Source organism: Mercenaria mercenaria, chromosome 11 (assembly GCF_021730395.1).
Source record: "Mercenaria mercenaria strain notata chromosome 11, MADL_Memer_1, whole genome shotgun sequence".
Taxonomy (NCBI): Eukaryota; Metazoa; Mollusca; class Bivalvia; order Venerida; family Veneridae; genus Mercenaria; species Mercenaria mercenaria.
This window is the reverse complement of record NC_069371.1, coordinates 35,745,395-35,767,527: the sequence shown is the minus strand read 5'-3', so window position 1 is coordinate 35,767,527 and position 22,133 is coordinate 35,745,395. Positions and strand designations below refer to the sequence as shown.

At 36.2% G+C, this 22,133-nt stretch overlaps 1 protein-coding gene across 1 annotated transcript in view; it reads left to right on the top strand.

Annotated features, from left to right (window-relative positions):
* The first annotated feature begins 937 nt into the window (after positions 1 to 937).
* The window catches only part of LOC123531243 (lysosomal acid phosphatase-like), a 28,574-nt gene continuing 7,378 nt past the window's right edge, over positions 938 to 22,133 (top strand). Inside the window, exons 1-8 of the mRNA XM_045312047.2 lie at positions 938 to 1,072; positions 4,886 to 4,981; positions 7,909 to 8,001; positions 8,346 to 8,498; positions 11,725 to 11,820; positions 12,959 to 13,048; positions 16,700 to 16,823; positions 18,103 to 18,188. Coding sequence (XP_045167982.2) covers positions 992 to 1,072; positions 4,886 to 4,981; positions 7,909 to 8,001; positions 8,346 to 8,498; positions 11,725 to 11,820; positions 12,959 to 13,048; positions 16,700 to 16,823; positions 18,103 to 18,188 — 819 coding nt within the window. The 5' untranslated portion in view covers positions 938 to 991. The remainder of the gene's footprint in view (positions 1,073 to 4,885; positions 4,982 to 7,908; positions 8,002 to 8,345; positions 8,499 to 11,724; positions 11,821 to 12,958; positions 13,049 to 16,699; positions 16,824 to 18,102; positions 18,189 to 22,133) is intronic.

Below are 22,133 nucleotides of genomic sequence, written 5' to 3'. Positions count from 1 at the left end.
AGAGGACCTTGCCTGGATTAGCCCCATTTGGAAGCATTTACAAAGAAAGCCAACAACAGCCAGGAACCTCACTACTTAGTTGCCTACTTAGCTGCAGACGAAAGCAATGGCCTACAGGTCACTCGTCCATCCAGTCTTAAGAGTATGCGTCAACTGTATGGGATCCACATACTAGTACTCGGGTTTGCATCCAGCAGTAGGAGCTGTGCAGCGCCATGCTGCTCGGTTTGTCAAGGGGGATTACCACACTACAAGCAGATGACTGCTGACCTAGGCTGGCCTACCCTACAACATCGATGACAACAGGCAAAGCTATGGATGATGTACCGCTATTACATGGGCACACATTGACGTTACAGTTCTACAGAACTTGCACCATACATCAACAAGAGGACATGCCCTCCCATTCAATGTGCCATTCTGTAGAACAGACTACCTCAGACACTCCTTCTTTCCGTCAGCTGTATGCCTGTGGAACCAAATGCCAGAGCACCTTGCCTTTTGACTGTCACTGTCCCTCATTAGAGGGATGACATCAATGAAATAACAGATAATAAAGTAAGTCATCCAGATAAGCCTGAAATAAGGCTAGTTTGGGGGCCCCCACACCCCAAATTCCCCAACTTGCTGCATGCGCAATGTAAACTTCCTGGGACAGCTAAAGTGCATTCTACCCAAAATATAATTTTTATATTCAAGACTTGTAATCAAAACTTAAGCAAAAAAGTGGTGGTGGGGCTTGTACAGTAGGAGTCTGTGACCTTGCTGTTAACAGCAGTTGTAGCCTGAAAATGTGTAACCTACAAAGACTTTTAGGTTGCAGAGTTTATCTATTTCGATGAAATATCAATTAAAAACTTCGGTCTCTTGCGCACTGTTTCAAGTTACTCAACAAAAATACCTCAATAACAGATACTTGTTTGACTACGCAGTTGGAACACCTTCTCGTGATCACAATTGTGTGGAATTTACAGCACCGGTTAGGATCAGGATGGATTTTTTCCAAATTCTACTTTTAATTTCTTCGGTTTCGTTTGTTTATACAGACAGTACTCTCAGGCTTGTAAACTTGGTAAGTGTTTTTTAATATTTCAGAATTTATTACCGAGAAATATTCAGCTGATCATTTATTTGTAATTGTCACTGATTTTCGCGACCCGGTAATAGGCTGAAGGTCAGTAATACAGTGCTTTAGGGTATAGCGGATTTTAGGTTATAGAGGATAGATTGATAAATTTTATATTTAGACTTGCATTATTGTATAAATTTTCATAACATTCTTTTACTGGCATGCAAACAGACATTCTGACATACATTTTAAATATTTGCTGGTTGTGTTATTTTTCATATGTCATCAAATGTAAAATAAAGCTATCCCCTACAGACTGAATCAGTGTATATGTAAAAAACGTCAGTGAATGAAAAGTATTTGATAGAAATTTAAAAAGCTGAATGTTTTTGAAAAGAGAATTCATTATTATTCTGATTTATAGTAAAGAAATCTTGGAAAGTTTGTTAAAATGTGGATTTTAAACTAATAATGGAAAAAATGACCAAAACTATCCTGTACATCCTAAATCAGCTCATATGTAAACAATGGCTTGGAGAGAAAAAAACACATGAATTTCTATGAAATTCATAATTTTAACATGTCCAAAACATTGCGGAATGATACTAATTTCACTTGGGTAATGATTACATTTTACTCGGACTTTATCATAGACTCCCTGTGTAAAATCCCAAACTTTCAACTAAAATAAAAGTATTAAATTGATATAATATTTCAATGAAACTTCAAAGTTTTGTTGTTTGTAGCATCATCTGGGGCATGTGCAGTGAGAAATCTTAATTTGATTTCTAAAATAGTGTGATATTTATTTCTAAAGTCACTATATGTTCATTGTAAATATACTTTGTTATACCCAAGTGGAAACTGGCAGGTACTCGAAAATGCAGCTGTCTGATTGGTCAATTAGAACCCCTAATGTACTGTGATGTCATGATAAAGTTATGAATGCTGAATGTTTTAAGAAGAATAGATGTTTTCTGCCTGATATACTGATAAAAGACTACTATTTTCATTTTTAGCTCATCTGATTTTTTGAAAAAAAATGATGAGTTATTGTCATCACTTGAGCGGTTGTCGGCGTCGGTGTCGGCGTCGGCGTCGCCTGGTTAAGTTTTATGTTTAGGTCAGCTTTTCTCCTAAACTATCAAAGCTATTGCTTTGAAACTTGGAACACTTGTTCACCATCATAAGCTGACCCTGTATAGCAAGAAACATAACTCCATCTTGCTTTTTGCAAGATTTATGGCCCCTTTTGGACTTAGAAAATATCAGATTTCTTGGTTAAGTTTTATGTTTAGGTCAACTTTTCTCCTAAACTATCAAAGCTATTGCTTTGAAACTTAGAATACTTGTTTACCATCATAAGCAGACCATGTACATCAAGAAACATAACTCCATCTTGCTTTTTGCAAGAATTATTGCCCCTTTTGGACTTAGAAAATCAGTTTTCTTGGTTAAGTTTTATGTTTAGGTCAGCTTTTATCCTAAACTATCAAAGCTTTTGCTTTAAAACTTGCGACACTTGTTCACCATCATAAGCTGACCCTGTACATCAAGAAACATAACTCCATCCTGCTTTTTGCAAGATTTATGGCCCCTTTTGGACTTAGAAAATATCAGATTTCTTGGTTAAGTTTTATGTTTAGGTGAACTTTTTCTCTTAAACTATCAAAGCTATTGCTTTGAAACTTGCAACACTTGTTCACCATCATAAGCTGACCCTGTACAGCAAGCAACATAACTCCATCCTGCTTTTTGCAATAATTATTGCCCCTTTTGGACTTAGAAAATCATTTTCTTGGTTGAGTATTATGTTTAAGTATACTTTTCTCATAAACTATCAAAGCTATTGCTTTAAAACTTGCAACAGTTTTTCACCATCATAAGTGGACACTGTACATCAAGAAACATAACTCTATCCTGCTTTTTGCAAGAATGATGGCCCTTTTTAGACTTAGAAAATCATGGGTAGGACAATATTTCTATTATACAAAAAAAATCAGATGAGCGTCAGCACCTGCAAGGCGGTGCTCTTGTTTTGAATTGGAATGCAGGAATAAATAGTTAGCTATCCGCTATACCCTAAATCACTGTAATTGAAATCCTTCTTTGTTTCATAAAAAAAGCCAACAACTTCAGGTCGTATTTACGTACCTTTAAGAACATCATTTATTCCTACACCTGTATTTCTTGAAAGTAACGAAAAAATGAAAAGAATGTAGGGGGTTGAATAGTTCCAAGCAAAGAAGTATAAAATACACAGAATGGCAACTGCCGGTAATCTTGCATGATCTTGTGTCAGAACGTGAAACGGCGTTATCTTAGTAAAAACAAACGTGGGCGAGCATGGAGTTACAATTTGTACCTTTAAAACTACTTTTAAAACACATGTTAGCTTCTAAAACAACATAAGTTTAATTTGAAATAGTCTTAAGACACAAAGTACATATTTCTTACCATCAAAAGAAGCGTAGTCATACGGTGATAATTAATTTACCGATGAATAATTGCTTTCGCATACAAAATGGCGAGTGGAGTATGCATCACTTCCGGTAAACGAGATCTCATTCAGTTGTCACAGGATGTTGGCGAGATTTGCTCTATATGCCTTTCAAGTTGCCGATCTATTTATTTTTATAGCTCTTTGTTCCAAGTGAAATGCCAGTCTGTTTTGGTCTGCTACCCAAAAAATGGGGTATAGTTCATCTTGTCTGCATGATGAACCCCTTCCTTCTGTTTCGATTAAAAGACTCCCAGAGCCCATACATACTACCTGAAAGGTGTAGGTCTTACTTGCATGTTTTAAATATTATGGGTCTGTCAAGTATATTTTCCAAAATGAAAATTAATGCTAGGGGTGGTCTGAAACGCTTTGCATGATCCTTAACACAGCTCAAATGCCCATGTCCCCAGGACATACCATAGGCATTCGGCGCATTTGTTTGGTCAGTAATGATGCTATATATTATAAAAAAACATTTATAGACAGTTCAGGACCCAAAAATAAATCCAGATACGCCAAAAATTATGCATTTACAAAATGCAAGAAAAAGATACAGTCATGTAAAAATAAATGAAAGGAAGCATTTGCAAACCTAAACTTCTGACAGCTTCTGCAAGTTGCAACTTGCAGCTAAAAATCATGTGACCAGTGACTATTTCATTACATGATTTCACTGATTATTTGGCACAAGTCGCTTTTTAGATCATGCATACATGTATCAACATTATTAAATATTCACTACACTGGTTTATACTCTATACATGTATGAATTATTGTTCCTTATTGGCTTGATGTTAATAACTTGTATTTCACAATAAATTGACTTGAAGATGCTTGAACACACACTGGCATAGAGGCTTTTTGTAATGAAAATGGATGATTCCAAGATGACATCAGATGCCTTTGACTTGTGCTTACATTGTATCCTTGTATCCATTACCTGTAAATGGCTAAGAATGGTCTTTTGCACTCAGTATTAGCATGTTAGGAGGTGAAAAAAAGTTTAAAAGATAAAAATATTACTTTATGGTTGCCATCTTGATTGTATGGTAACTATATGGCTAGGTATTTGTTTGAGAAGAAGTAGTGATATTTTGGTGGCTTCTGTTTGAAACTGGTTATTAGTCAGTTTGCTTTTATCAGTATTATTTATGTTCATGATTCCTGAAGGACACAGACTGAGAGTCTTGTTTAAGAGTTATTCAGTTTTGTTAATGTAACTTTTTTGTAACTAAATTGTTTATCAAAGGTTATCATAATTTTTAAAGACTGTATCACACAGTGTGTTTAAAACATTTACTCTCTTTTTGTAGGTGTATCGTCATGGTGATCGAAGTCCCATTGTAATTTACCCAACAGACATAAACCAAGTTGATAAGTGGCCGCAGGGACTTGGATGGCTTTCAAAGGTAAATACTGTTGAAAATTGTTACATAAAATGGATTTTTCTAGAGTGGAATAGAAGAGCGCAGCTCCCTGCCTTCTTTTGGTGTCCCCCGTCTGCCCAAATAATAATTGTCACCCTTTTGCCTTTCTTCATCGCCTTTAGATTATTGTGCAATTAATTATTTCTAACCAAACTGCCGTCAGTCATCTTAACCTCCAGATAAATGTCAATTGATACGCAAATATGATATACACCGACGGCTACTTAAGGTACTGTGTATTTGCCGGAGACATGTACATGTATACAGTATGACGACCAAGCGAATCTTAACACACAGCAATTGAAGAGGGGTCTGTAATCATAGCAAACTGCAAAATGGAAGTCTGCTGATAATTAATTGCCGATGATTTATTTACAACAAAGATTTCAAAAAACTTTTAATAAATCAAATTGTGTCTAATAATTTAATTATCTTTTTTGTTTGCTTAAAAGACCTCGACCAAATTTTCATAACAAACAGGTACAGTACCACTGTTTATTATAAATGTGATAATTTGACTGATCTCAACAATTGTTTTTAGCCAGAGAAACTCGTCTATTAAGTCATCATCGGACCCGATCATAATTAGACTTCGTTTTGCCCAATTTAAAACAAAAAAGCCCAATCCAAAGAAAAAATCCAAATTGAAATTTTTGCATAATTGGGGGCAGTTTTTGCTGAAAAAGTCTAACAAATTTAAAAAAAAAAAAACTAACCTGTCACTATTTTAAATAACATTGATGTTTGCATCTCGGAAAAACGAAGTATGATTTGGCTGGTTTACTGCATGTTTTTTATAAGTAAAAGCCTTTCAGAATAACATTTATTGACCACTACTGAAAATTTGTTGATAGTAAGACCTTATACCATTTAAATCAAACACGCATTTTCGCGACCAAATTTTTTTTTAAATTCAGTTGAAGCTGTGTAATCAATCCTTATAAAAAAACAAGAATAATATTATACAATGATTTAAATATGACAAAGGAAGAATTGGAATATTTCTGCAAGGTCTGTCAAGAATTATCTAGGCCTAGATCTCTATCTCAGCAACCTGGAAAATGCTTCAGAAGAGTTTTTAAAAGTTTTACTAGAGTGTAATTTGTAATTCATTTAAATGTCTACTAGTAAAACTTGAAACACAAGTTTAAACCATTATCAAATATGTGTGAACATTTCCAAGACATGTGAAATAACAATCATGCATAAACTTTGATAAAGGTACAAATGTAGATATTTACAGCACTGTGGGGAATCACATGATCAAAATAATCTCTAGACCATTACCAAAATAAATTCATGAATAATATGGGATAAAATTGAAGCAACTTTTGCTGTAAATCTAAAATATAGCCTATCATATGGATTTCAGTCACAATTACTTTCTGATTTAATCTGGAACACTTCAAGAAACTGACACTTTTTATTTTCCTTGTGTTTGTTATTACAGGATATCTATCATTATTGTCAACTTACATAATAATTTTAACAACTTTTATTAGTCATATGTTAGGCTATGTTTATATTTCATATCTTTTCCTGGTAGGAAATTAATTCATGTTTTTCAAAATATAACTTTTGTTTAGAGATTATTTTTATCATGTGATTCCCCATAGTGTACAGGTTTTAAAAGATAAAGCATGATATTTACAATCAGAAATTACACCAAAGGTCATCCCCTTGGTATAATTATGTCTCCCACCACACAGTGGTGTGGGAGACATATTGATTTACTCCTGTCTATGTGTGTGTGTGTCAGTGTCTGTCTGTCAGTCAGTCACAAAGCTTGTCCGCACTCTTAAGTCGAACATTTCTCATCCGATCTTCACCAAACTTGAACAAAATGTGTTTGCCAGTAAGTCCTCGGCCAGGTTCGATAACTAGCCGAATCGGCCTAGCCTGTTCGGAATTATGGCCTTTAACCATAATTACTGAACCATTCATTCTAATCACCGAGACTCATAAAAATGCTGAAACGTTCATTCTAAAACTTGCTCCAAAAACCATTCATCCTTGTCCGCACTCTAAGTCGAACATTTCTCATCCGATCTTCACCAAACTTTAACAAAATGTGTTTGCCAATAAGTCCTCAGCCAAGTTCGATAACTAGCCAAATCGGCCTAGGCTCTTCGGAATTATGGCCCTTGACCATAGAATATGAATCTAATGTTCCAGTCTTGCAGTTTACTGTATTTAGTTTTAGCTCACCTGAGCACAGAGGTCACTGAATATCTGTTGTCTGTCCAAAGTGTCCATCCATCTTCCAGAATTTCTTTTAAGAATATCTTAAACCACCGAGCCAATTTCATGCAAACTTCACAGGACTGTTTTTTGGTCGGACCCCTTTAAGATTCCTTCAAATCTAGGTCATTCATGCAGAAATCTGGTTGCCATGGCAATGAAAAGGAAAAGCTGGAAAAGTCTTCTTCAAAACTGTTGGCTCGATTTAGATGTAGAAATAATGTTGCACCAATGTTCATTTGGTAACCATCCACAAAAGTCTTTCAAATCATTTTGTTTCTTTAAAAAATGTGGCCACTTGGGGGCTGGACTAATTTCCCCTGTAATGGCTGTACAGAAAAGTTCGAAAATCTTCTTCCCTTTAGTAAGGATTTTGCTGCAAAAACAGCTCCGATTAAAAGAAATGCTTTGATGCATCTTCATATAAAACATAATTTTTTTATCATATTAGTATCAGCTCAAACAAAGTTCAAATGGAACAGGCTAACAATATAGACCTTTTTGTTTCCATTGAAGGATGACCTAAGGCAGCTGTGTCTGTTTACTTAATTGAGTAGTATTGTTGTGACTTAAAGGCAAAAAAAGCATACTTTACCCACAAAAATGGTTAGAACTTAGACAGGAAACAAATCAATATTTTATGGTTCATATAATAACTGTATTTTCAGAAAGGAATGCAAGAGCAGTATGGCCTAGGACAATGGTTGAAGACACGTTACATGGATTCTGGCTTTATGAACAATACATACAGGAGAGAGGAGGCAAGTAGAGCTTTATGGCGAAATTTGCAGGCCTTAATCAATGATAGATACATTTTCACAAGCTCACTGAAAACCTTATTTCAGGCTATGCTGTTTCAGCATTTGTCAGATACGAAAACTTCAATTAAAAATCAGTAATGCGAAGAAATACAATCAAAAACTTACTGGCCACATGTTCTGTCATCAGTTTGGTGCTTAATGTAGTCGTAGTCTATGGCAAATACCAGATTTATTCATCTTGTAGCTTGGGCATGTCCATGAACATAAAATTATACAAACACCAGGTACAAGTTAAAAATAACACAGTAACTTTACATAATAACATATATAAAATTCTCTTTCAGATCACAGTTCAAAGTTCAGACGAAGATCGCTGTCTGATGAGTGCTTATTCTAACCTGGCTGGGCTTTATCCTCCAAATGAAATGCAGAAATTCAACCCGAACATCAATTGGCAGCCAATACCAGTATTCACTAAACCGAAACCAGAGGATAATGTAAGTTTTAGGGTTGCTTACCTGTATGTCATTTGCCAATCCTTGTCCTAGTTTTTCTTGTATGGCTGTATGGAAAACTTGGAAAATCTCTTATCAAACCGCCAGCCTGACTTTAAATTTGATGACCCTTTAACAGATTACTTCAAGCCATGTTGATTTATCTGTAAAAGCATAGTACTGTCATACCTACTAGGGCAGGACTACTTTACTCTATAAAGCTGTAAGGAAACTTTTAAAAACCCTAACTTTTAAAAATATTCTCAATTTCAAAATACAGTCAAACTCGCTTTATACGAACTCATCCGGACCTAAGAAATATGTTCGTATCAAACAAAATTCGTATTAATGAATGTATGACCAGATAATTTGTCCGAGCAATTTGGGCAGTATCACCGGTATCATCGGCGAATAGATTCCAATATTATGATACATGAAAGTAGTTAATAGTTTTAAACTGATTAAGTTAATTCATTCAGATAACATTGAAATTACTCAAGAAAAGTCATACTTAAACAGGTAAAACTGTATTAATTTAAATTTTAATGTGCGGTCGAGGTCAAGAGCGCCAAATTATATCCACCGCCAACATTGAAGCTTGTGTGTGTGTGTGTGTGTTCGGGTTTTACGTCGTTCTCAACAATTTTTCAGTCATATAAACGATGGTTGAAGCTTGTACTATATAACAAGCATTCTAAGAGGTATAAAAGTTTGTATATTTTGGAAGACACAGCCTACCTGTATCGACACTAGAACGTCAATAATGTGTTTAAAATTATTTACACCTCTTTAAATCTTGACTTGTTAACTGATTAAATTATTTTATATTGACATGATACACAAAGGACCGAGTGTTTGTTTGTGAATAGGTGTGAACTACTCCATTGTCCAATTACTGAGCGGCACAAGCTTGACCATATTATTATTTTCAACACATTTTATAACGGCCCCGACTTCTAAAATTAATTTGTATCAGAAGATGGAAAAGTATAATATTTAAGCTTATTGGGACTTCAAAAATGTGTTCGTATCTACCGATTATTCGTATCAAGCGAGTTCGCTATTACCGAAATAATTTTACAAAGAAAATAGAAGGACTCGGCCGGGGAATTCGGACTTTGTTCGTTTAATCCGAAAATTCGTATCAAGCGAGTTCGTATTAAACGGACTCGACTGTAACTTCACACAATGTGCCTTAAGTGATCCTTTTACAAATTGCTTCATGTTATTGTTAACAAGCTTGATGTGCAGATGACCGTGAAGGAAGGTACTTTGCTGTGTCTAGTTTTACCACAGTTACAGCCCTTTGATAGTTTTGCTATATGGAATATGGAGAAAAATCTTGTGTGTCCAACTCCTCAAAAACTATTGAAAGGATATGCTTGAAAGTTTCACAGATGAAGAACCTTGATGTGAAGATGACCATAAGTAATAAACACTTTCCTGTGGCTTTTTTTTCTAGAATTATGGCCCTGTCTTAATTTCACAAAATAGGCCATAGTGAAAGATTTTGGTGTGTTCAACTCCGCATACACTTTTGAAGGAATGGATTCAAAGTTGCTCAGATGCACAACCTTATCTGAATATGACTGTAAAGGATGGACTGTGACCATTTTGACCTGTGTTATGGCCCTATGTAATTTCACTATAATAGAGTATATAGTGAAGAAATTTTGTGTGTTCAACTTGTCATACTCTTTGAAGGAATGGGTTCAAAGTTGCATAGGTGAAGAACCTTGATCTGAAATTGACCATCGTGATCTGCACTGTTCGCCATTCAGTCAGTATTTTTTTGGTAAGCACCCCTTTTAATAGTTAATGGTACTGTCCAAATTATGTGGGGACGTCTATGTCCAGTGGACGCAGTTCTAGTTATTTACTGGAAACTTTTAAAATCTTAACTGTCAGAAAACACTGGCCCTATTTCAAAATACTTGCACAGATATTTTCCATGTGTTACTACATGTATCTACCAAAACTGTTCAAGTCATTCGTGAAAGTGAGAGATCTAGGGCCCTTTTGTTTTAAATTAATTGTTGCATGCAGACATATACATGTATTGTATATAGACAGTAAATTAGCATATATGGCATTTATTAATTAGCTTTCCCCAGAGTTTCTCTTCAAATTAATTTTAAAAAATTCTTTCTTAATGATAATATGACTGTAAATTTCAAGTATTGATTGCTATTTCAAATTCAACGATACAATATACATGTATCAAATAATTATGCTATTGCAGAATGTTAGATAAGGAACTGTGAAACCATCTTAGCCTTTAGCCAGCTACTGGCAAGTGATCATGCCTTTGCGACCAGTGAAGACCAAGATCAGCATGCACATCTGTAGAGGCTGATCATGGTCTGCACTGTTTGCTATTCAGTCAGTAAATTTTCAGTCAACATCCCTTTGAATAAGAAGTGGTACTGCCAGAACTGAATGATGGACCAGTCCATTTTAGAAATTAGCAGGGTAAAGGTTAATTCCTTTTCAGTCGTAATTGTTTTTCTCTTGCATATGAAATTTTGTGGTTTCAGCAATTATATTTTTTTTCATGTACATGTAGACATGAATACATTGATTTTAAATTCTTTAGGAAATTTTGTTTGTACAATTAAATTTTGTGGAGTGGAGTAATTCTGAAATTTCCAAAAAAATGTCCACCTTGAATAATAGTTATTTTGCAGAATTGTAAATACAACAGTAAACATACAAAGACTGTACAGGAAAGACCAATAGCAGACAGACAAAAATTTGAAAAGTCCTTTAATTTTGTCTCCGGAAAATCTGATGGATATGTATTGTTTGGTGTCTTGTCAGCTCGGTATCTTTTTATCTCCTTGAAGTGTTTTCAAATGACCTGGCACAAATGTTAGTAGTAATAAGTCACCATGTAGTAATGTTGGTCAACGGTCATGAATGAACTGTGAAATCCAAAGAATAGTTTGATCAGAACTACATTTGAACCCATCAGTGAAGACCCCCCCCCCCCCCCCACCTTAGAGATCGATAAATATGATCTGTTCTGAAAGGTAGTCTCTTATAATAGGTAAAACTGTACTTTTTATTGCAATATCTAGAAGTCACTTGGGTTAGCCACCCTGTATAGATGAGGTCTTCATTAGGGGTATTTGAATATATATAAATTATATATATATATGTAAATTTTCTGTCAAACTTTTGTATACAAAAGTGTCCAACTCGTAACCATATATTCCTAACATTTCAGATGTTGAATATGGGAGAAAACTGTCCACGATACAATGACCTATTGACACAAACACTTTCTTCACACGCTGTAACAGAGGAGGAGATCAGAAATAAGGTATGGTATAACCTCAGGTATGACATCTCTGAAAAAAGAACACCTGTCTACAAGGAAAGATATTTTCTTTCCAATTAAATGAATTTTCTGGTAAAGTAATCTCTCTTGAGAAACAGCATAGGTACTATGGATATATTACAGTCTCCCCCCACCCCCCAGTGGTGTTCTCTCTACACAGGTTACACTGTGCATGCATGGTCTTCACTTGCTTATAAAGACCTCTTTGTCAGTAACTTTGCTAGTTTGAAGTCAACTGGAATAGAAAATGATAATGATATTACGAGAGGTTGAGATTTCATGCTTTCTTTGCATTTGTGAATTATTTATTTTTAATCAGACTGATATAAACATTAAGAACAATCTGTGTGCTTTGTCAGCAGAAATTTTCTGACATAGAAGCTGTAAACAGTTTTTTGCTGGCTACAAAAGTGTTCATGATGATAAGTTATACAGTTATATGGTGTTTCTACATTTACACTGTTCACTGCAAAACACATCCATTTATGAGCTCATTATTAGGAGACCCATATAAAGGCATAATTGATTCTGTTCTCTATGGCATTTGACTGAAGACAGCATGATTATTTGTCATTCTGACCCTGCCTGATTGATATGGAAAAGTTGTATTTCAGTTAATGCTGCATGTAGAAACATTTATTAGTTAAATATATCCAATGCCAATCTTCCACTAAAACGTTTTATTATATTCACTTCACTTATATCCTCACCAAATATATTAAACTTTACTAGATATATAAATTAAGAGCTATAGTCATAAAAGTTATGCTGTAACAGCATATTGTTAAAAGCTATACATGTATTATGTGTGTACTATTTTGAACCTAACGCCAAGGCATTAGTACACATAAACCTATAAAGGTAGTTTCATGTTTACATAAACAATTTGTAATAATTGTTCATATTTTCAAATACGAAAACTTGGTGTGGTACACCTTTAAGTGACTGACAACAGAAATACTGTTGAAACCCCAGCAAAACACAAAAGACACAACAAAGCATAATATGCACATATGTTTTGGCATTTGAAATGTCATTGTCTTATTTAATAGATATGTTGCCAATAATTGAAGTTGGTGTATCAATGTTTAATAACATTTTTTCCCCCATACCTTTGCAGCCCTTCTATGAGTTTCTTGGCAAGAATACCGGTTGGGATCATGAGAATATTAGCAACATCTGGAAAATTGCTGATACTACAGTTTGTGAGGTCAGTATTTTATATTTGGAGGTTTCTTAAGTCATGCATTCTTTTTGTAGGAAAAGTGAACTAAATTGTACTACTCCCCTTACAGGTATTTAAACTGTTTTGACTTGTTAGCTCACCTGTCACATAGTGACAAGGTGAGCTTTTGTGATCACCCTTCGTCCGTCGTCTGTGCGTGCGTGCGTCCGTCAACAATTTCCTGTCTACACGATAGTGGTTTCATTTATGATTTTATTTTAACTAAAATTGTACACAACTTGTATCACCATAAGATCTTGCTTCCTTTCTTGAACTGGTCAGATCCCGTTATGGGTTCCAGAGTTATGGCCCCTGCAAGGGCCAAAGTTAGCTATTTTGACCTTGTCTGCACAATAGCAGCTTTATTTATGATTTTATTTTAACCAAACTTGCACACAACTTGTATCACCATAAGATCTTGATTCCTTTCTGGAACTGGCCAGAATCCATTATGGGTTCTGGAGTTATGGCCCCTGAAAGGGCTAGAATTAGCTATTTCGACATTGTCTGCACATTAGCCGCTTCATTTATGATTTTATTTTAACCAATCTTGCACACAACTTGTATCACCATAAGATCTTGGATCCTTTCTTGAACTGGCCAGATTCCGTTATGGGTTCCAGAGTTATGGCCCCTGAAAGGGCCAAAATTAGCTATTTTGACCTTGTCTGCACAATAGCAGCTTTATTTATGATTTTATTTAACCAAACTTGCACACAACTTGTATCACCACAAGATCTCAGTTCCTTTTTTGAACCGGCCAGATTCCATTATGGGTTCTAGAGTTATGTCCCCTGAAAGGGCCAGAATTAGCTATTTTGACTTTGTCTGCACAATAGCAGCTTCATTTTTGATTTGAATTTAATCAGACTTGCACAAAACTTGTGTCACCATAAGATCTTGGTTCCTTTCTTGAACTGGTCAGATTACATCATGGGCTCCAGAGTTATGGCCCCTTAAAAGTCCAAAATTTGCTATTTTGGCTTTTGCAGCCATATAGACTTCATTTATGGGTTTATTTGATACAAACTTCCAAAATATCTTCAACAACAATAAATCTTGGATTCCATGAGGAATCTGTCAGATCCAGTCGTAGGTTCCAGAGTTATTTTATATCTGATTTCCACCCCTAATTGTAATCAAAATGGATTTATATCAGTAAGTACTTATAGGACTTATTTGAAATTTCATTACTGCGATCAGTTGGACTGAGACAATCAGGGTAGATAACTATGGACTGATTTTATATCAAATTACCTCCCTTTATTTCAAATGAAAATGGGTATATCTCCTTAACTAATGAAGATACTGATCTGAAATTTCATTTATGTCAACAGATGGACTTGGACAATCAGTGAAGATACATATTGACTGAATTTATGACAAATTACCTCCCTTTATTTTTTATCTAAATGAATACACCTTAGCAGCTTCTAATGAGATTGGTTTGAAACGTTATTTATGTCTTCCATGGTAAGAAATAGTCATATTAGATAACTCTTGATTGAAGATTTATCGATATGAATACTTTACTAATATATTGTTGTATAGGCTTGTACTCTGTACCTTCAACATGCATATACCAATGCATGATTACCTCCCCTGATTTTAATAAAAATAGATGTATCTCGGTAAATATTTATAGAACTCATTTGAAATTTCATTATTGTCTTTAGTTGGACTTAGGCAATCAAGGTACTTGTAGATAGCTATGGACTGATTTTATGTCAAATTATCTCCCTTTCTTTCAAATTAAAATGGGTGTTTCTCGGTAACCAATGAAGATACTGATTTGAAATGTCATTTGTGCCATCAGATGGACTCGGACATAACTTTTTACTGAATTTATGGCAAATTACCTCCCTTTATTTTATGTAAACGAATATATCTCAGCAGCATCTAATGAGATTGGTTTTAAATGTTATTTAAGTCTTCCAGGGTAAGGAATAGTCATGTTAGTACAAAAATGCAGCATATGAGCCTAGGACCCTCAAACTTGGTATGGCGATTGGCCCTGACTAGATCAAAAGGGACTGTTACAAGAAAATGTTTATCCTGATGATATTTAATGTGTATGCCTATGTGCTCTATGTCAAAACTTGATCATATCATTTTGAGCAATGGTACTCAGATGAGCGATACAGGGCCATCATGGCCCTCTTGTGATAAATAAATCTCATTTCAGGGTATTGAATATCAATATAATTATGAAATAATTATGGTGAAATAAAAAAATCAGTCTACTTAAACTTTTCAAAATTTGTCTCTGGATAGTTATAATTCATTTACATGTATGATTCTATAAATTCACAAATATTTGTTACCAAACAAATTAATTTCGCATTCATTTTATGTTCAAAAGTTGAAATCCATGAATCCACAAGAAGAGGCCATTCTGGCTAAAACCACACAGTTTTTATAGCCATGAAATTAAATGAGCCCCACCATGAGAAAACCAACGTAGTGTTTTTGTGACAAGCATGGATCCAGACCAGCCTTCGCATCTGTGCAGTCTTGTCTGGATCCATGCTGTTCGCTTACAGTTTCTCTAATTGCAATAGGGTTTGAAACTATAATGAAAGCGGATAGTATGGATCCTGACCAGACTGCTCGGATGCTGGTCACAAATGCACTATGTTGGTTTTCTCAGTGTGGCTCATAAATGATTTTATAGTATCCTGGTTTTTTACTTGAGTCTGCTGAGTTATCATTTATCTGCATGTCTAGGTATGTATTAAAGGAACTAACCCAAACATTTTAGGCGAAGAATAATTTCTCTGGAAAATCCTAAAAAATGAATACTTTGAAAATGACTAGTGATACAAACATATTGACGTAAGATTTTTGCAAGATATTCTTATAAATAAGCAAAATTATTGTGCAGAAGGTAGTAAACTGTAACGCAGAAAATTTACATTCCTTTTGTCCTTTTTTATTTTTACCAATAACTATCTTTTATTTTCACCCACTTTAGCATTTTTATGTTCCCGAAGGGAGGCATATTAGTTTTCAACTGTCCATCCATTCGTTCGTTAGTCACAACGTTAACTTTTTGCATGAAGGCACTTTACTCACAAACCACTGCACCCAGGACCTTCAGACTTCACATGCTGATAGTACTCATTGAGTACACGACCCCTACTGACTTTGGGGTCACCAGGTCAAAGGTCAAGGTCACAGGGGCCAACGTTAACTTTTTTGCATGAAAGCACTTTACTTGCGAACCACTGCATCTAGGACCTTCAAACTTCACATGCTGATAGTACTCATTGAGTACACGACCCCAACTGACTTTCGGGTCACCAGGTCAAAGGTCAAGGTCTCAGGGGCCAATGTTAACTTTTCGCATGAAGGCACTTTACTTGCAAACCACTGCACCCAGGACCTTCAAACTTCACATGCTGATAGTACTTATTGAGTACACGACCCCTACTTACTTTGGGGTCACCAGGTCAAAGGTCAATGTCACCAGATCAAAGGTCAAGGCACTGCGGGGGCATTTGTCACCATTAGTGACAGCTCTTGTTCAGTGTCATATATACATTCTATGCCAACCTTGGTGGAAATGAACATGTTGAAAAACTTCACTCAAACTGTGGGAGGGTAGCTTTAAACATGCTAATTTTTGTATTTCAGGAAGCACATAAAATGAATCTTTCTTCTTGGATAAATACAACAGTGTATGATAAATTGAGAGAACTTGAGGCATACCAGTTTACTCTACTGTTTAAAACAAAGGAAATGAGTGTGCTGAAGGGAGGTATGTACTGTAGATGAGGGGAGGTATATGTTGTGGATGAGGGGTGGTATATGTTGTAGATGAGGGGAGGTATATGTTGTGGATGAGGGTTGGTATATGCTGTAGATGAGGGGAGGTATATGTTGTAGATGAGGGGAGGTATATGCTGTAGATGAGGGGTGGTATGTCCTGTAGATGAGGAGTGGTATGTATTGTAAATGAGGGGAGGTATGTACTGTAAATGAGGGGAGGTATGTGCTGTAGATGAGGGGAGATATGTTGTAGGTATATGTTGTGGATGAGGAGTGGTATATACTGTAGATGAAGGAAGTTATGTACTGTAGATGAGGGGAGGTATATGCTGTAGATGAGGGGAGGTATGTGCTGTAGATGAGGGGAGGTATATGCTGTAGATGAGTGGAGGTATGTACTGTAGATGAGGGGAGGTATCTGCTGTAGATGAGGGGAGGTATATGCTTTAGATGAGGGGTGGTATGTGCTGTAGATGAGGGGAGGTATGTACTGTAGATGAGGGGAGGTATTTGCTGTAGATGAGGGGTGGTATATGCTGTAGATGAGGGGAGGTATGTGCTGTAGATGAGGGGAGGTATATGCTGTAGATGAGGGGAGGTATGTGCTGTAGATGAGGGGTGGTATGTACTGTAGATGAGGGGAGGTATATGCTGTAGATGAGGGTTGGTATGTACTGTAGATGAAGGGAGGTATGTGCTGTAGATGAGGGGAGGTATGTGTTGTAGATGAGGAGTGGTATGTGTTGTAGATGAGGGAAGATATGTTCTGTAGATGAAGGATGGTATGTGCTATAGATGAGGGGAGGTATGTGTTGTAGATGAAGGGAGGTATGTGCTGTAGATGAGGGGAGGTATATGCTTTAGATGAGGGGCAGTATGTACTGTAGATGAGGGGAGGTATTTACTCTAGATGAAGGGAGGTATATTCTGTAGATGAGGGGTGGTATGTCCGGTAGATGAGGGGTGGTATGTATTATAAATGAGGGGTGATATGTACTGTAGATGAGGGGAAGTATTTGCTGTAGATGAGGGATAGTATGTGTTGTAGATGAATGGAGGTATGTGTTATAGATGAAGGGAGGTATATACTGTAGAGTTGGGTCAAGGTCATGGTCATTATGCATAAAAATAGAAAATGGTTTCCATTAATTTAAAATACCTTTTGTTTTTATAGACCTATTTTCACCAAATGTAAAGTTTTTTGTGAAAGTTAAAAATTTGTCAGTACTCTTACTATAAATAATGCTGTTTCTCTTTTATGATTTCAGGTCCTTTGTTAAAACAGTTTATCCAGAACATGAACAGCAAGAAGACTGATATGAACCTTAAAACAAAGATGTTTATGTACTCTGCAGTAAGTTATATAATTATGCTGTCAAATTTGCTTTTACCTTTAACCTGCTGGCGGCAAGTGATTCTGCCTTGATTTCTTTTGGTTAGACTAGAGGTACGGCCCTTGATTGTCAAAAATGTGTATAAAAGGCATACAAGTTTGTGTTGTATGTATCTCAGAAAGTATTTGTCATAAAACATTAGAGGATTGTTATATAGCATGTGAAGTTGTGCACCTGGTGTTCTGTTTGGGATTTCACTCAACCAGACCAGTGTATGGTCTTTGACTTAGTTGAAAACCAGTCTTGGATACTATAGGATTGTGCTTTTCATTCCGTCCGTCTACTGTTTCGTGTCCAGACCATAGCTCTGTCATTCATTAAGGGATTGTAATATTACTTGGCACACATGTTCCCCATGATGGGACAACATGTTATGCGCAAACCTGGACCCTTAGCTCAAAGGTCAAGGTCACACTTGGAGGTCAAAAGTCAACAGTGCTTTTTTCCTTCTCGGCCTTTAACTCAACAATCTGTGAAGAGTTTTGCATAAATTTAAACCATAATAAGACAATGTGTCATGGACAATTTTAAGCTCAACTGTCAAGGTCACACTTGGCAGTCAGATGTTAACATGGCATGAACAGAGTATGTTTTGTGTACAGTCCAGAAATTTGTCGGAGGCCTCCGTGGCCAGGTGGTTAAACTTGCTTCAACTTAACTGACTTCAAACCACTTGCCCCTCATCTATATTGGTTCGAGCCTCACTAGAGGCGTTGAATTCTTCGTGTGAGGAAGCCATCCAGCCGGCTGACGGAAGGTAGGTGGTTCTACCCAGGTGCCCGCTTGTGATGAAATAATGCACGGAGGGGCACCTGGGGTCTTCCTCTAATATCATAGCTGGAAAGTCGCCATATGACCTATAATTGTGTCGGTGCGACGTTAAACCCTACAAAATAAAAAAAAGAATTTTATCATCCATCAAGGGGTACAGTATTCATAAATGTTCCTCAGAATCAGGCAACGTGTCATGCTGAACCCAGAACCCTAGCTCAAATGTCAAGGTCATGCTTGATGGTCAAAGGTCAATAGGCTTTTTTTCCTTTATGGTCAATAACTATGTCGTCCATTAAGGGACTTTAATATTACTTGATACAAATGTTCCCCATAATGATACAATGTGTTGTGCACAATACCCAGTCCCCTAGCTCAAAGGTTAAGGTCATGCTTGAAGTAAAAAGTCAGCATCATTTTTTTTTCTGTACAATCTGTAAAATATTTAAATATAAGGTCATGTGTCATATTGACCCAGTTAAAAAAAAATTGTTGGTGTATTTTCTTCAGAATTACTTCCCTCGTGTAAAGCTCATGTACTAAACTGCTCGCTGGATTTTGAAATAATTTCACAAAAATAAACCTTAGTTGATCCACAAACAAATTTGTTCAAATCATTGCCATTAAAAATTTTGTAAAAGCAAAGAAAAAAAGATGGTTGAAACTAAAAATCTTTTTATCAGAAGTTGTCTTGGGGTGACCCTCTACCAAAACAAACTTATAACCTGTTTGAGCTGTTTAACTTGCATGCATGATATATGGTTTCCATTGGTTTCTTGTTTGTATTTTGTTATTTTTAGCTCACCTGTCACAAAGTGTGACCGCGTGGCGTCCGTCGTCCGTGCGTGCGTGCGTAAACTTTTGCTTGTGACCACTCTAGAGGTCACATTTTTCATGGGATCTTTATGAAAGTTGGTCAGAATGTTCATCTTGATGATATCTAGGTCAAGTTCGAAACTGGGTCACGTGCAGTCAAAAACTAGGTCAGTAGGTCTAAAAATAGAAAAACCTTGTGACCTCTCTAGAAGCCATATTTTTCATGAGATCTTCATGAAAATTAGTCAGGATGTTCACCTTGATGATATCTAGGTCAAGTTCGAAACTGAGTCAGGTGGGGTCAAAAACTAGGTCATTAGGTCTAAAAACAGAAAAACCTTGTAACCTCTCTAGAGGCCATATTTCTCAATGGATCTTCATGAAAATTAGTCAGAATGTTCATCTTGATGATATCTAGGTCAAGTTTGAAACTGGGTCACGTGGGGTCAAAAACTAGGTCAGTAGATCTAAAAATAGAAAAACCTTGTGACCTCTCTAGAGGCCATATTTTTCATGAGATCTTCATGAAAATTGGTCAGAATGTTCACCTTGATGATATCTAGGTCGAGTTCAAAACTGGGTCATGTGGGGTCAAAAACTAGGTCAGTAGGTCTAAAAATGGAAAAACCTTGTGACCTCTCTAGAGGCCATATTTCTCAATGGATCTTCATGAAAATTGGTCAGAATGTTCACTTTGATGATATCTAGGTCAGTTTTGAAACTGGGTCACATGGGGTCAAAAACTAGGTCAGTAGATCTAAAAATAGAAAAACCTTGTGACCTCTCTAGAGGCCATATTTTCATGAGATCTTCATGAAAATTGGTCAGAATGTTCACCTTGATGATATCTAGGTCAAGTTCGAAACTGGGTCACGTGGGGTTTAAAAACTAGGTCAGTAGGTCTAAAAATAGAAAAACCTTGTGACCTCTCTAGAGGCCATATTTTTCAATGGATCTTCATGAAAATTGGTCAGAATGTTCACCTTGATGATATCTGGATCAGATTTGAAACTGGGTCAAGTGCAGTCAAAAACTAGATCAGTAGGTCTGAAAATAGAAAAACTTTGTGACCTCTCTAGAGGCCATATTTTTCATGGCATCTTTATGAAAATTGGTCAGAATGTACACCTAGAAGATATCTAGGTCAGGTTCGAAACTTGGTCACGTGCGGTCAATAACTAGGTCAGTAGATTTAAAAATAGAAAAACCTTGTGACCTCGCTAGAGGCCATATTTTTCAAGAGATATTCATGAAAATTGGTCAGAATGTTCATCTTGATGATATCTAGGTCAGTTTCGAAACTGGGTCACGTGCGGTCAAAAACTAGGTCAGTAGGTCTAAAAATAGAAAAACCTTGTGATGTCTCTAGAGGCCATATTTCTCAATGGATCTTCATGAAAATTGGTGAGAATGTTCAGCTTGATGATATCTAGGTCAAGTTCGTAACTGGGTCATGTGCGGTCAAAAACTAGGTCAGTAGGTTAAAAAATAGAAAAACCTTGTGACCTCTCTAGAGGCCATATTTTTCAATGGATCATCATGAAAATTGGTCAGAATGTTCACCTTGATGATATCTAGGTCAGGTTTAAAAGTGGGTTACGTGCCTTCAAAAACTAGGTCATTAGGTCAAATAATAGAAAAACCTTGTGACCTCTCTAGAGGTCATATTTTTCAATGGATCTTCATGAAAATTGGTCAGAATTTTTTATCTTGATGATATCTAGGTCACATGTGCTCAAAAACCAGGTCACTTTGTCAAATAATAGAAATAACGACGTCATACTCAGTTCAACACTGGGTCATATGGGGATAGGTGAGCGATTCAGGACCATCATGGTCCTCTTGTTAGCTCACCTGGCACAAAGTGACAAGGTGAGCTTTTGTGATCGTCCGTCGTCCGTCCGTCCGTCCGTAAACTTTTGCTTGTGACCACTCTAGAGGTCACATTTTTTGTGGGATCTTTATGAAAGTTAATCAGAATGTTCATCTTGATGATATCTAGGTCAAGTTTGAAACTGGGTCACGTGCCATCAAAAACTAGGTCAGTAGGTATAAAAATAGAAAAACCTTGTGACCTCTCTAGAGGCCATATATTTCACAAGATCTTCATGAAAATTGGTCAGAATGTTCACCTTAATGATATCTAGGTCAAGTTTGAAACTGGGTCAACTGCGGTCAAAAACTAAGTCAGTAGGTCTAAAATTAGAAAAATCTTTTGACCTCTTTAGAGGCCATATTTTTCAATGGATCTTCATGAAAATTGATCTGAATGTTCACCTTGATGATATCTAGGTCAGTTTCGAAACTAGGTCAAAAAC